Source organism: Misgurnus anguillicaudatus, chromosome 24 (assembly GCF_027580225.2).
Source record: "Misgurnus anguillicaudatus chromosome 24, ASM2758022v2, whole genome shotgun sequence".
Classification (NCBI taxonomy): Eukaryota; Metazoa; Chordata; class Actinopteri; order Cypriniformes; family Cobitidae; genus Misgurnus; species Misgurnus anguillicaudatus.
This window is the reverse complement of record NC_073360.2, coordinates 36,709,884-36,724,243: the sequence shown is the minus strand read 5'-3', so window position 1 is coordinate 36,724,243 and position 14,360 is coordinate 36,709,884. Positions and strand designations below refer to the sequence as shown.

Here is a 14,360-nt window from a genome sequence, read left to right as displayed (position 1 = left end):
AAGAGAAATAAAAAAGAAAGAAAGAAAGAAAGAAAGAAAGAAAGAGAAAGAAAGAAAGAAAAAGTGAAAGAAAGAAATAACTACAAACAAGAAAGAAAAAGCGTTAGAAAGAAAAAAAGCAAAAAAAATTTAAAGAAAGAAAGAAAAAACTAAAAAAGATAAAAACGCAAAAGAGTGAAAGACAGAGAGAAAAACAAAGAGTAAGAAAGAAAGAACAAAATAAGATAGAAAGAAAGAAAAAGACCAAAGTTAGAACAAAAAAGAAAGAAAGGAAGAAAGAAAAAGAAAGAAAGGAAAAGAGAAATAAAAAAGAAAGAAAGAAAAAGTGAAAGAAAGAAATAACTACAAACAAGAAAGAAAAAGCGTTAGAAAGAAAAAAAGCAAAAAAGGTAAAGAAAGAAAGAAAAAGCGGAAAAAACTAAAAAAAGCAAAAAATTTAAAGAAAGAAAGAAAAAACTAAAAAAGATAAAAACACAAAAGAGTGAAAGACAGAGAGAAAAACAAAGGGTAAGAAAGAAAGAACAAAATAAGATAGAAGGAAAGAAAGAAAATACAAAAGTGAGAACAAAAAAAGAAAAATAGAAAGAATGAATGAAAGAACTAAAAAGAAAGGAAGATAAAGAAAGAAATAGTAAGAAAAAGAGAAAAAAAAGTCAAATAAAGAACAAAAGAAATAAAAAGCAAATGAAAGAAAGAACTACAAAGACAAAAGAAAAAAATAAAGTAAGTGGGTTGCAGAGTTATTCATGTAAACAACGATGACTTTATCATGAGAATAAAAGAGAAACCTGTCAATACTCTGGGAATAGAAGTGATGTTGTGCTTATGATGTAAAGAAGCTTTAGCACCATCTAGTGTTTAAAGATATATTACAGATCAGGTTACATTAAACTCTTTTCACAACTGCTAATGGCAACTGTAACTCCTGAAAACTATCAAATTAAATGTTATTTTCATTACACTTTATTTATTTATTTATAGTTTATTTCTTTTAGAAAATAGTTGATTTTGGAGGTATAAATATCTATGTCAAGATTTTTACAAATGCACTTTCAGTCATCTGATCAATATTTACTGTACCAAAGCAAATCCCAAAATCATCTCTTTTGGTAAAGCTTTAACAGATATTATTAATAGTACTACATATGAAGGATCATTCATATTAAATAAATCATTACAACCATGTACATTATTAAAGGCTTGACTCTGTCTCCTCTAGAGGATTTGATTTCTTATTCTCTTCAGCTGTTGGCTGATCTGTGTCACTTTAAATAAAATCTTTGTGGGATTTTTGCCCTATTTTACGCATTGATTTCTCAATCATGTTGGTTGTCATGGTAACCGTTACCACAGAGAAGTCCCACGTTTCTCACCGTTTCTCGATCCAGCTGCTTGTTGACTTTGATCTGGCCTGTGATTGGTTCAATGAAGAACTGATTCTCTCGGTCACCGCTGACAATGGAATACAGGATGTCGCCGTTCGCCTGGCTATCGATGTCCTCCGCAGTCACCTAGGCAACCATAAAATAAGAATAAATTATAACGTTGATGTCAATAAATAATAGTTGGGGGTTTTATGAATGGTTGATTCGGTTACCTTCACCACGGTGTCTCCTATGTTTGCGTCTTCAATAATGGACACGCTATAGGCGTCGCGGCTGAACATGGGGGCGTTGTCATTGACGTCTGTCAGGTTGATGTTCACCATGGTAACAGCACCAAGGGGCGGAGTCCCGCCATCCGTGGCCTCCACAGTTAGGAAGTAATCCTTACAGGACTCGAAGTCTAAAGGTCGAGACACTGAGATGGCACCTGTTGGGTCATAAAGGGGTTAATTTTACTATAGAGTGATATTACATAATGTCACACTGAAAACACGAAGATTCATGCAAGATAAAGAGGATTAATTCATGTTTTTCCATATGAGCATAAGAAAGAAAGTGAGAGAGAGCAAGGGACAAAGAAAGAAAGAAAGTGAAAGAAAGACTGAAAAAGAATGATTGAAAAGGTCACACTATATAATAAGGGTCTATGAATCATAATGAACTAATTCATACATTTATTTTTACTTCAAGCATGAACAAATGCTGAGTTAATGCATGTACTAATCATAAACTAATAAAGAGTCATCATTAAGTACAAAATTACATGTTTTTTAGTTGTTAGTTAATGTATTAATTAACAATGAATGCATGTGTTGAGTCATGATGTAGTTAATGATGACTCTTCAAATATGATTACTTCATATTTAAGCAAGAATTAATTTAGGTATTAGTTCATTATGATTCATGAGCCCTTATTATAAAGTGTTAAAGAGAAGGGGGAAAAAAATAATTACAAAGAGAAAAAAGGAAAAGAAAAAAGTTAAGAGAAAAAAATGAAAGAGAATAACAAAAGAATGATAGATAGAGTGAAAGACAAATAACAGAAAGAATGCAAAAGAGCAAAAGAAATAATAAAAGGTTAGGGGAATAAAAGAAAAAAACAAAAAGAAAAGAAAAGAAAAAGAAATATGCAGAGAAACAAAAAGAATAAAGGAGAGGAAATAAAAATAATAGAAATAGTGAAAGAAAGAAACAAAGAATGCAAAAGAGCGAAAGAAAGTGAAAAAGACAGAAAGTGAAAGAAAGACAGAAAAAAGAAAGAGTTAAAGAAAGCAAAAAGTGAAAATAGAGAGATATAGTAATAAAAAATATGGAGAAAGCAAAAAAGGAAAAAGAAAGAAAACAAAAAAGCTGAAGAAAGACAGAAAGAAAGACAGAATAAGAAAGAATAAAAAAGGCAGAAAGAATGAAATGAAAAAAGAACTAAAAAGAAAGGAAGGGGAAGAAAGAAAGAAAAAAGGATGGAAAAGCAAAAGAAAGAAAAAAGTAAAAGGAAGGAAGGAAGAGTGAATGAAAGTATACAAGGCAAAGAAAAAGTGAAAGAAAAAGAAAGTAAGAGAAAGAAATAAACAAAAAGAAAGACAGATAAAGTGAAAGAAAAGGAAAGAAAGAAAGAAAGAAAGAAAGAAAGAAAGAGAAAAAAACAGAATAAGAAAAAATAAAAAGACAATAAGAAAGAAAAGACAAAAAGTGAAAGCGAAAGAAAGAAAAACGAAAGAAAAAAAACACATGAAAAAGGGGGACAGAACTAAAAAGAAAGAAAGAAAAAAGGAAGGAAAAGCAAAAAAAGAACAATTGAAAGGAAGGAAGAGCGAAAGAAAGTAAGAAAGGCTAAAGAAAGAAAGAAAAAGCCAAAGAAAGAAAGAAAAACAAAAAAGAAAGTAAGAGAAAGAAATAAACAAAAAGAAAGATAAAGCGAAAGAAAGAGATAAAGAAAAAACTGAATAAGAAAAAAATTAAAAGACAATAAGAAAGAAAAAGACAAAAAGTAAAAGCGAAAGCGAAAGAAAGAAAAACGCAAAAAAACGCAAGAAAGAGGGGAAAGAACTTAAAAGAATGGAAGACAAAGAAAGAAAGAAAAAAGGAAGAAAAAAGCAAAAGAAAGAAAAATTGAAAAAAGAAAGGAAGGAAGAAAAGTACAGACAGAAAGAAAAAGTGAAAGAAAAAATAAATAAAGAAAAAGTGAAAGAAAAAAGAAAAAGTGAAAGAAAGAAAAAGTGAAAGAAAGAAAGAAAGAAAAAGAGAAAGAAAGGAAGAAAGAAAGAAAGAAAAAGTTAAAGAAATAAAGAAAGTGAAAGAAAGAAAAAGTGAAAGAAAGAAAGAAAGAAAAAGAGAAAGAAAGGAAGAAAGAAAGAAAGAAAAAGTTAAAGAAATAAAGAAAGTGAAAGAAAGAAAAAGTGAAAGAAAGAAAAAGTAAAAGTAAAAGAAAGAAAAAGTGAAATAAAAAAAGAGAAAAGAAAGAAAGAAAGAAAAATTGAAAGGTGTGTTTAGGTGTTTATTTGTGTGAGGTTGAGTGTGTTTGTGTTGACGTCACCTGTGTTTATGTTAATGGTGAAATGACCCTGCTGGTTTCCAGAGCGGATGTTGTAGTAAATGTCAGCGTTAGTGCCGATATCTTTACTGGCAGCGTAGACCTGCACCACCTCCGTACCCACAGCAACATCTTCAGGAAGAGTGGCCAGATAATCTCTCCTCTCAAACACGGGCGGGTTGTCATTGATGTCCAGAACCGTGATGGTTATGTTGGCGAGAGACGAGAGACGAACGGGGACGCCCTGATCCGAGGCGCGGACCGTTATACGGTACGAAGACTGAACCTCGCGATCCAACAGACGCTCCAATACCACGATGCCAGACGACTTGTCGATAGAGAAGAACCCATCGGCTGAGTCGAGCAGAGAGTAAACTACCTTACGATTAACGCCTGCGATAAAACAAATACAGATGGGATTATTTTGATCTAAAATAACAACACAACGGTTTTGTGACCGTTTTGGGTTGTGTTCGTACCCAGGTCAGGATCAATGGCCTGTATTCTGGTCAGCAGGGCTTTAGTGGCAGTGTTCTCATACACGCTGGCTGTATAATGGGTCATGCTGAAGAGAGGCGGGCTGTCATTCACATCCAGCAGAACCACCACCACCTCAGCTTCACACCACAGACCGCCTCCATCCGTCGCCCGGGCAACCAAAGAGTACCGCTCCACCTTCTCACGGTCCAATGCCACGGCGGTCTTCAGCTCACCTACAGAAGGAGACGGAGATGATGCTCAGGAGAAACTTCCTTCGAAGTTCTTAAAAGCACAAGAACACAAAGAGCAAGCGAGTACCTGTATGGGGGTGTATGCTGAAATCCTCAGAACCAGAACCAAACAACGAGAACTGGATCTGAGCGTTTGAACCCTTGTCTGCGTCTGTAGCTCTGACCCGCAGGATTTGTTTATTCAGAGGAACATCTTCAGACACGGACACCGAATACACGGCCTGCACACAAGAGTTTACATCAGCTTTAAGCAGATTTAGTGGTGAATCTGTGTTGTTGCGAGTGAAAAACACTTCTTCTCCAATCGGTGCTTTCCAATATAAAATGGCCAAAGTTTGCAAAAATAATTTTTTTATATTTTGACAATAAGACAAAAATTTAATAAGTTGTAGGTGTGTCTGAATATTTAATTAATTGTAGGTGTGAATTTAATAAATAGGTGTGAATTTAATGAATTTAATACATTTAATAAATAAGAATTTAATAAATTGTATGTGTAAACTGAATAAATAGGTGCGAATTTCTTGAATTTAATAAATAAGAATTTAATAAATTGTAGGTGTGTCTGAATATTTAATAAATTGTAGGTGTGAATTTAATAAATAAGTTTGAATTTAATTAATTTAATAAATCAGAATTTAATAGATTGTAGGTGTGTCTGAATGTTTAATAAATTGTAAGTGTAAATTTAATAAATTGGTGTGAATTTAATAAATAAAAATTTAATAAATTGTAGGTGAGTCTGAATGTTTAATAAATTGTAGGTGTCAATGTAATAAATATGTGTGAATTTAATAAATAAGAATTTAATAAATTGTAGGTGAGTCTGAATGTTTAATAAATTGTAAGTGTAAATTTAATAAATTGGTGTGAATTTAATAAACAAAGAATTTAATAAATTGTAGGTGAGTCTGAATGTTTAAAAAATTGTAAGTGTAAATTTAATAAATTGGTGTGAATTTAATGAACAAAGAATTTAATAAATTGTAGGTGAGTCTGAATGTTTAATACATTTTAGGTGTAAATTTAATAAATATGTGTGAATTTAATAAATAAGAATTTAATAAATTGTAGGTGAGTCTGAATGTTTAATAAATTGTAGGTGTGAATTTAATAAATAGGTGTGAATTTAATGAATTTAATACACTTAATAAATAAGAATTTAATAAATTGTAGGTGTAAACTGAATAAATAGGTGTGAATTTCTTGAATTTAATAAATAAGAATTTAATAAATTGTAGGTGTGTCTGAATATTTAATAAATTGTAGGTGTGAATTTAATAAATAAGTTTGAATTTAATTAATTTAATAAATCAGAATTTAATAGATTGTAGGTGTGTCTGAATGTTTAATAAATTGTAAGTGTAAATTTAATAAATTGGTGTGAATTTAATGAACAAAGAATTTAATAAATTGTAGGTGAGTCTGAATGTTTAATACATTTTAGGTGTAAATTTAATAAATATGTGTGAATTTAATAAATAAGAATTTAATAAATTGTAGGTGAGTCTGAATGTTTAATAAATTGTAAGTGTAAATTTAATAAATATGTGTGAATTTAATAAATAAGAATTTAATAAATTGTAGGTGAGTCTGAATGTTTAATAAATTGTAGGTGTCAATGTAATAAATATGTGTGAATTTAATTAATTTAATAAATAAGAATTTAATAAATTGTAGGTGTAAATTTAATTAATAAGTTTGAATTTAATGAATTTAATAAATAAGAATTTAATAAATTGTAGGTGTGTCTGAATGTTTAATAAATTGTAAGTGTAAATTTAATAAATTGGTGTGAATTTAATAAACAAAGAATTTAATAAATTGTAGGTGAGTCTGAATGTTTAATAAATTGTAGGTGTCAATGTAATAAATATGTGTGAATTTAATAAATAAGAATTTAATAAATTGTAGGTGAGTCTGAATGTTTAATAAATTGTAAGTGTAAATTTAATAAATTGGTGTGAATTTAATAAACAAAGAATTTAATAAATTGTAGGTGAGTCTGAATGTTTAAAAAATTGTAAGTGTAAATTTAATAAATTGGTGTGAATTTAATGAACAAAGAATTTAATAAATTGTAGGTGAGTCTGAATGTTTAATACATTTTAGGTGTAAATTTAATAAATATGTGTGAATTTAATAAATAAGAATTTAATAAATTGTAGGTGAGTCTGAATGTTTAATAAATTGTAGGTGTGAATTTAATAAATTGGTGTGAATTTAATAAACAAAGAATTTAATAAATTGTAGGTGTGTCTGAATGTTTAATAAATTGTAAGTGTAAATTTAATAAATTGGTGTGAATTTAATGAACAAAGAATTTAATAAATTGTAGGTGAGTCTGAATGTTTAATACATTTTAGGTGTAAATTTAATAAATATGTGTGAATTTAATAAATAAGAATTTAATAAATTGTAGGTGAGTCTGAATGTTTAATAAATTGTAGGTGTGAATTTAATAAATAGGTGTGAATTTAATGAATTTAATACACTTAATAAATAAGAATTTAATAAATTGTAGGTGTAAACTGAATAAATAGGTGTGAATTTCTTGAATTTAATAAATAAGAATTTAATAAATTGTAGGTGTGTCTGAATATTTAATAAATTGTAGGTGTGAATTTAATAAATAAGTTTGAATTTAATTAATTTAATAAATCAGAATTTAATAGATTGTAGGTGTGTCTGAATGTTTAATAAATTGTAAGTGTAAATTTAATAAATTGGTGTGAATTTAATGAACAAAGAATTTAATAAATTGTAGGTGAGTCTGAATGTTTAATACATTTTAGGTGTAAATTTAATAAATATGTGTGAATTTAATAAATAAGAATTTAATAAATTGTAGGTGAGTCTGAATGTTTAATAAATTGTAAGTGTAAATTTAATAAATATGTGTGAATTTAATAAATAAGAATTTAATAAATTGTAGGTGAGTCTGAATGTTTAATAAATTGTAGGTGTCAATGTAATAAATATGTGTGAATTTAATTAATTTAATAAATAAGAATTTAATAAATTGTAGGTGTAAATTTAATTAATAAGTTTGAATTTAATGAATTTAATAAATAAGAATTTAATAAATTGTAGGTGTGTCTGAATGTTTAATAAATTGTAGGTGTAAATTTAATAAATAGGTGTGAATTTATTGAATTTAAAAAATAAGAATTTAATAAATTGTAGGTGTAAATTTAATAAATAAGTTTGAATTTAATGAATTTAATAAATCAGAATTTAATAGATTGTAGGGGTGTCTGAATGTTTAATAAATTGTAGGTGTAAATTTAATAAATAGGTGTGAATTTCTTGAATTTAATAAATAAGAATTTAATAAATTGTAGATGTGTCTGAATATTTAATAAATTGTAGGTGTAAATTTAATAAATAGGTGTGAATTTCTTGAATTTAATAAATAAGAATTTAATAAATTGTAGATGTGTCTGAATATTTAATAAATTGTAGGTGTGAATTTAATAAATAAGTTTGAATTTAATAAATTTAATAAATCAGAATTTTATAAATTGTAGGTGTGTCTGAATGTTTAATAAATTGTAAGTGTAAATTTAATAAATTGGTGTGAATTTAATAAATAAAAATTTAATAAATTGTAGGTGAGTCTGAATGTTTAATAAATTGTAGGTGTCAATGTAATAAATATGTGTGAATTTAATAAATAAGAATTTAATAAATTGTAGGTGAGTCTGAATGTTTAATAAATTGTAAGTGTAAATTTAATAAATTGGTGTGAATTTAATAAACAAAGAATTTAATAAATTGTAGGTGAGTCTGAATGTTTAAAAAATTGTAAGTGTAAATTTAATAAATTGGTGTGAATTTAATGAACAAAGAATTTAATAAATTGTAGGTGAGTCTGAATGTTTAATACATTTTAGGTGTAAATTTAATAAATATGTGTGAATTTAATAAATAAGAATTTAATAAATTGTAGGTGAGTCTGAATGTTTAATAAATTGTAGGTGTGAATTTAATAAATTGGTGTGAATTTAATAAACAAAGAATTTAATAAATTGTAGGTGTGTCTGAATGTTTAATAAATTGTAAGTGTAAATTTAATAAATTAGTGTGAATTTAATGAACAAAGAATTTAATAAATTGTAGGTGAGTCTGAATGTTTAATACATTTTAGGTGTAAATTTAATAAATATGTGTGAATTTAATAAATAAGAATTTAATAAATTGTAGGTGAGTCTGAATGTTTAATAAATTGTAAGTGTAAATTTAATAAATATGTGTGAATTTAATAAATAAGAATTTAATAAATTGTAGGTGAGTCTGAATGTTTAATAAATTGTAGGTGTCAATGTAATAAATATGTGTGAATTTAATTAATTTAATAAATAAGAATTTAATAAATTGTAGGTGTAAATTTAATTAATAAGTTTGAATTTAATGAATTTAATAAATAAGAATTTAATAAATTGTAGGTGTGTCTGAATGTTTAATAAATTGTAGGTGTAAATTTAATAAATAGGTGTGAATTTATTGAATTTAAAAAATAAGAATTTAATAAATTGTAGGTGTAAATTTAATAAATAAGTTTGAATTTAATGAATTTAATAAATCAGAATTTAATAGATTGTAGGGGTGTCTGAATGTTTAATAAATTGTAGGTGTAAATTTAATAAATAGGTGTGAATTTCTTGAATTTAATAAATAAGAATTTAATAAATTGTAGATGTGTCTGAATATTTAATAAATTGTAGGTGTGAATTTAATAAATAAGTTTAAATTTAATTAATTTAATAAATCAGAATTTAATAGATTGTAGGTGTGTCTGAATGTTTAATAAATTGTAAGTGTAAATTTAATAAATTGGTGTGAATTTAATAAACAAAGAATTTAATAAATTATAGGTGAGTCTGAATGTTTAATAAATTGTAGGTGTAAATTTAATAAATAAGTTTGAATTTAATGAATTTAATAAGAATTAAATGAATTTAATAAATAAGAATTTAATAAATTGTAGGTGTGTCTGAATATTTAATAAATTGTAGGTGTGAATTTAATAAATAAGTTAGAATTTAATGAATTTAATAAATCAGAATTTAATAAATTGTAGGTGTGTGTGAATGTTTAATAAATTGGTGTGAATTTAATAAATAAGAATTTAATAAACTGTAGGTGAGTCTGAATGTTTAATAAATTGTAGGTGTGAATTTAATAAATTGGTGTGAATTTAATGAATTTAATAAATAAAAAATTAATTAATTGTAGGTGAGTCTGAATGTTTAATAAATTGTAGGTGTAAATTTAATAAATTGGTGTGAATTAAATGAATTTAATAAATAAGAATTTAATAAATTGTAGGTGTGTCTGTATGTTTAATAAATTGTAGGTGTAAATTTAATAAGTTGGTTTGAATTTAATACATTTAATAGATATGAATTTAATAAATTGTAGTTGTGTCTGAATATTTAATAAATTGTAGGTGTAAATTTAATAAATAGATGTGAATTTAATAAATTGTAGGTGAGTCTGAATGTTTAATAAATTGTAGGTGTAAATGTAATAAATAGGTGTGAATTTATTAAATACAAATTTAATAAATTGTATAGGTGTGTCACGATGTTTAATAAATTGTAGGTGTAAATTTAATAAATTGGTGTGAGTTTAATGAATTTAATAAATAAAAATGTATTAATTGTAGGTGTGTCTGGTTGTTTAATGGATTTGATTTTATTAGAAATTATGCATGTTTGATGCTCAAGAATGCTGTCTAGCAGCTCACTACACTCTAAAAACAAACGGTGCTATATAGCACCAAAAGTGGTTCTTTGCTCGTAATCATAGAAGAACCGTTTCTAGTGCCATACAGCACCGGCGAAGCACCGATGAAGCACCTGTGTAGAACCATACAGTGCCACGCAGAACCAAATGTGGTGCTATAGTGGTGCTATATGGCACCTATATGGTTCTACACAGGTGCTTCACCGGTTCTTCACCGGTGCTTCACCGGTTCTATATGGCACTAAAAACGGTTCTTCTATGGTTGCGATTCAGATCAACAGTTTTGGTGCTATATAGCACCGTTTGTTTTTTTAGAGTGTAGGATTTAAGACTCACTAAACAGGCGGACCTAATTTACAACTTGACCTGATTTTAACAAGGCTGGGTGCCGTAGGAGGACTCATTAATTCTGGCTTTTCCACCAGGCCACCACTTGATTTGCCGTTTAAGCAATAATATAGTTTAATACAGAGGTCTTCAACCTTTTCAGGGCAAGGAGTAGAGGTCTTCACGGATCCACTCAGGTCTAAAAAAAACCCCTGGGGTCCAACCCGAGATCGCTTGGGTCTAAAAGTTTCATGTGTGCCTCGGACACGGGTCGGGTATAATATTAGTGGCCCGGGTTTCGAGTAATTTAAAATAAATGTGTTTTGCCGAACGGACCCGGGAAAACCTAAAATATCTCACGTGTGCATCGAGTCCTTTTCCAACCCCTCCTCTGTTTTTGTCAGGTTTGTCTCACGTCGGGTCCTTCTTTTTAAGAAAATTGTTTATGCACGTCGGGTGTAGATAAAAAGTGATTCGGGTCGGGTACATTTCTTTGGAACTGAGATGATCTATACCAAGGACCTCTTTAAGAAACAGAGACCCCCAATATATCAACCGTATTTATTAGATAATTATGATTGTTACATTACAATTATACTACAATAATCATTTATTTAAAAATAATAATAATTTAACTTAATAGATTTTATCATGGGAACGTTAAGCTCTTCATTTTAAGTTTTTTTTAGTTTGATGCCTAATTTCATTTTTCAAAAAAAAAGAAATTTAATTCTAATCTAATGACTTCAAGACTTTAGTCTTCTCCAAAATTTTAAGAAGTGCCAAGAAAGGCCTGACTTTTGTCAGAAGCCATTTTGCCCTAAACTTGTGTTTTTTATTTTGTGTACATATTTACTTTATGTATGTTAATAGAGGCAGAAAAATATGGTCATTAAAACTTTGCTAAAACAACAATGCTCATGCTGTGTGAATTTAATAAATAAGAGTTTAATAAATTGTAGGTGAGTCTGAATGTTTAATAAATTGTAGGTGTGAATTTAATAAATTGGTGTGAATTTAATGAATTTAATTAAAAAAAAATTTAATAAATTGTAGGTGAGTCTGAATGTTTAATAAATTAGGTGTGAATTTAATAAATTGGTGTGAATTTAATGAATTTAATAAATAAGAATGTAATAAATTGTAGTTGTGTCTGAATATTTAATAAATTGTAGGTGTAAATTTAATAAATTGATGTGAATTACTGAATTTAATAAATTGTAGTTGTGTCTGAATGTTGAATAAATTGTATGTGTAAATATGTTAATAGAAGCAGAAAAATATGGTCATTAAAACTTTGCTAAAACAACAATGCTCATGCTGGCTTAATGGGGCATACACAACAAACGCGAGTTCAACGATTTGCGTACAAAGTCAACGCAAAGATGCCATCAGATGCGAATGACGGCATATGGACGGCACGTTTGCTTACGTTGAAAATATTCAACTCAAGCAAAAAATTGGCATGACACGAAGTTAAATACCACGTGTAATCTAGAGCGAGTAACGCAATGCCCCGCGTTTGGTGTGTACGTAGCATAAGACTAGAAAAGTACTTTTATTTCTCCCTGAAATCCATAAATGTGACCCTGGTCCACAAAACCATTTGATATTTAGACATCATTTATAAATCATCTGAAATCTAAGCTTTCCATTGATGTGTGGTTTGTTACGTTTGCCAAGATACAACTATTTGAAAATCTGAGGGTGCAAAAAATCCAAAAATTGAGAAAACTGCTTTTAAAGTTGTCCAAATGAAGTCATTAGCAAAACATATTACTAATGATAATTAAATTTTGGATATATTTAGAGTAAAAATATCTTCAACAAGAATATTACTTAATATCCTGATGATTTTTGGAATAAAAACAATAATTTTGACCCATGTATTGTTTACTATTGCTACAAATATACCTGTGTTACTTACAGTATGACTGGTTTTGTTGTCCAGGATCAAAAATTGAATTTTGTGTACTGCACAATAGTACTAAATATGTAAACATCACTATGAATATCCCCAAAGTTATTAAAAACGTCAAGGGTTCCACTGACCGGATCACAGACGGGACTGTTGTCATTCGCATCCATAACCGTAACCTCCACGGTGGCCATGGAGACGTGAAGACCGTCTGTCGCCGTGACGTTGATGGAGTACAGCTCTCGTTCCTCGCGGTCCAACGGACGCTTAACGTACAGTTTCCATTCTCCCTGCACCAACCCGAGGGCAAACACACCACCTATGTTTCCTCCTATAAACAAACACAGTTTACAATGCACAGTCAGTCTCTCAATAGTCTGTGACAGTCCAAGTAGCAATAAAATCCACTACTGATTGTAACATATCGGTGACAAACACATACAAAACACACAACAGAATGATGTCTGAAAAACCTTCATTAGTATTCAGGGATGTCAGGGTCATTTGTATAAATTATAATAATCAGTTCTTCATATTCGCATTAAAATTATCAGCAATGGCATCAATTAGGTCAATCACATAACAACCTTCCTAATGAATCACACGAGTGAAGAAAGAGAAAGAGAGAGAGCAAGAGAGAGCGAGAGAATGAAAACTACTCTATAATCAAAGCTGCCCACTTTGACAAGCATCCAATTACTGAACCCACATATTACACACACACACACACACACACACACACACCGCCTTATTTATCCAATAAAGAGCATCATTTAACGCAGCTGGAGGCTGATAACACACAGAAACGTCTACAACAGAGACAAATTCCTATTTTATCACCCCACTTTCTCGCTCTCTTGTCGGCGAGGTCTGGCTATGCATAATTGCTTCATAATCAGGGTTTCAACTACATTATAATAACTACATTTTCACTTTCATTTGTGTCTTCTGCACTTTTCTTTTTCATTCACGTACAGTGGGCCCCGAACGTATTTGGACATTAAAAGATTTGCCACACTTTTCCAGACATCCCAACTCTCCCGGGCGTCTCCCGCATATTAATAGCGGCTCCCCGATGCCCACAAATGATGTAAAATATCCCAGAAATCAATTATTTGAAAGCGTGCGAGTTAAAGGGGTCAAGTTCATTTTTTTTTTAAAGAAATTGACATAGCAGCATAATGCCGAGAGGAAGTGACAAAGACTGGTCTTTCTTTCTGACAACTAGACCAATCGGTTTTCACTGTGGGCGGGCTTACAATTAACCTCATTCTCTCTTTTCAGTTCAGTAAACTTTAATTACATTACAAGTACCCCCGTTTAACAAGGGTCAAAACTAATGAGTTTTTAGTTGATATTCATTTCAATAACATAGCTGTTAAAAGAGCCACTACAGACTTAATATAAAATTTAACACAATATTATATTATTAGTATTGATTATTATAGTTGGTTTTTTGAAAGGGGGCAGTGAGTTACCTCCCTGAAATGAGATTTTGCAAGGTGGGACGTCTGCTTTTATTACATTTTACTGCAACTGAGTATATCTAACTATGAATCTAACTATGAATACCAATTACATCTTTTTATTTAGCGTTTGTACAATAACCTTTTACATTAAAAACACAACAACATTAAAGGGACACTCTACTTTTTTTGAAAAATGCACATTTTCCAGCTCCCCTAGAGTTAAACATTTGATTTTTACCGTTTTGGAAT

General features: G+C 29.0%; 1 protein-coding gene across 6 annotated transcripts in view; it reads right to left on the bottom strand.

Moving 5' to 3' along the window:
• The window catches only part of fat3a (FAT atypical cadherin 3a), a 196,838-nt gene that overhangs the window by 27,951 nt on the left and 154,527 nt on the right, over nt 1–14,360 (bottom strand). For all 6 annotated transcript variants that reach the window (XM_055197301.2, XM_055197302.2, XM_055197303.2 and 3 more), the window contains 6 exons: nt 12,777–12,973; nt 4,714–4,867; nt 4,395–4,628; nt 3,919–4,308; nt 1,598–1,812; nt 1,374–1,511 (listed from right to left, as the gene is read on the bottom strand). In XM_055197301.2, the coding sequence (XP_055053276.2) occupies nt 1,374–1,511; nt 1,598–1,812; nt 3,919–4,308; nt 4,395–4,628; nt 4,714–4,867; nt 12,777–12,973 (1,328 nt within the window). The remainder of the gene's footprint in view (nt 1–1,373; nt 1,512–1,597; nt 1,813–3,918; nt 4,309–4,394; nt 4,629–4,713; nt 4,868–12,776; nt 12,974–14,360) is intronic.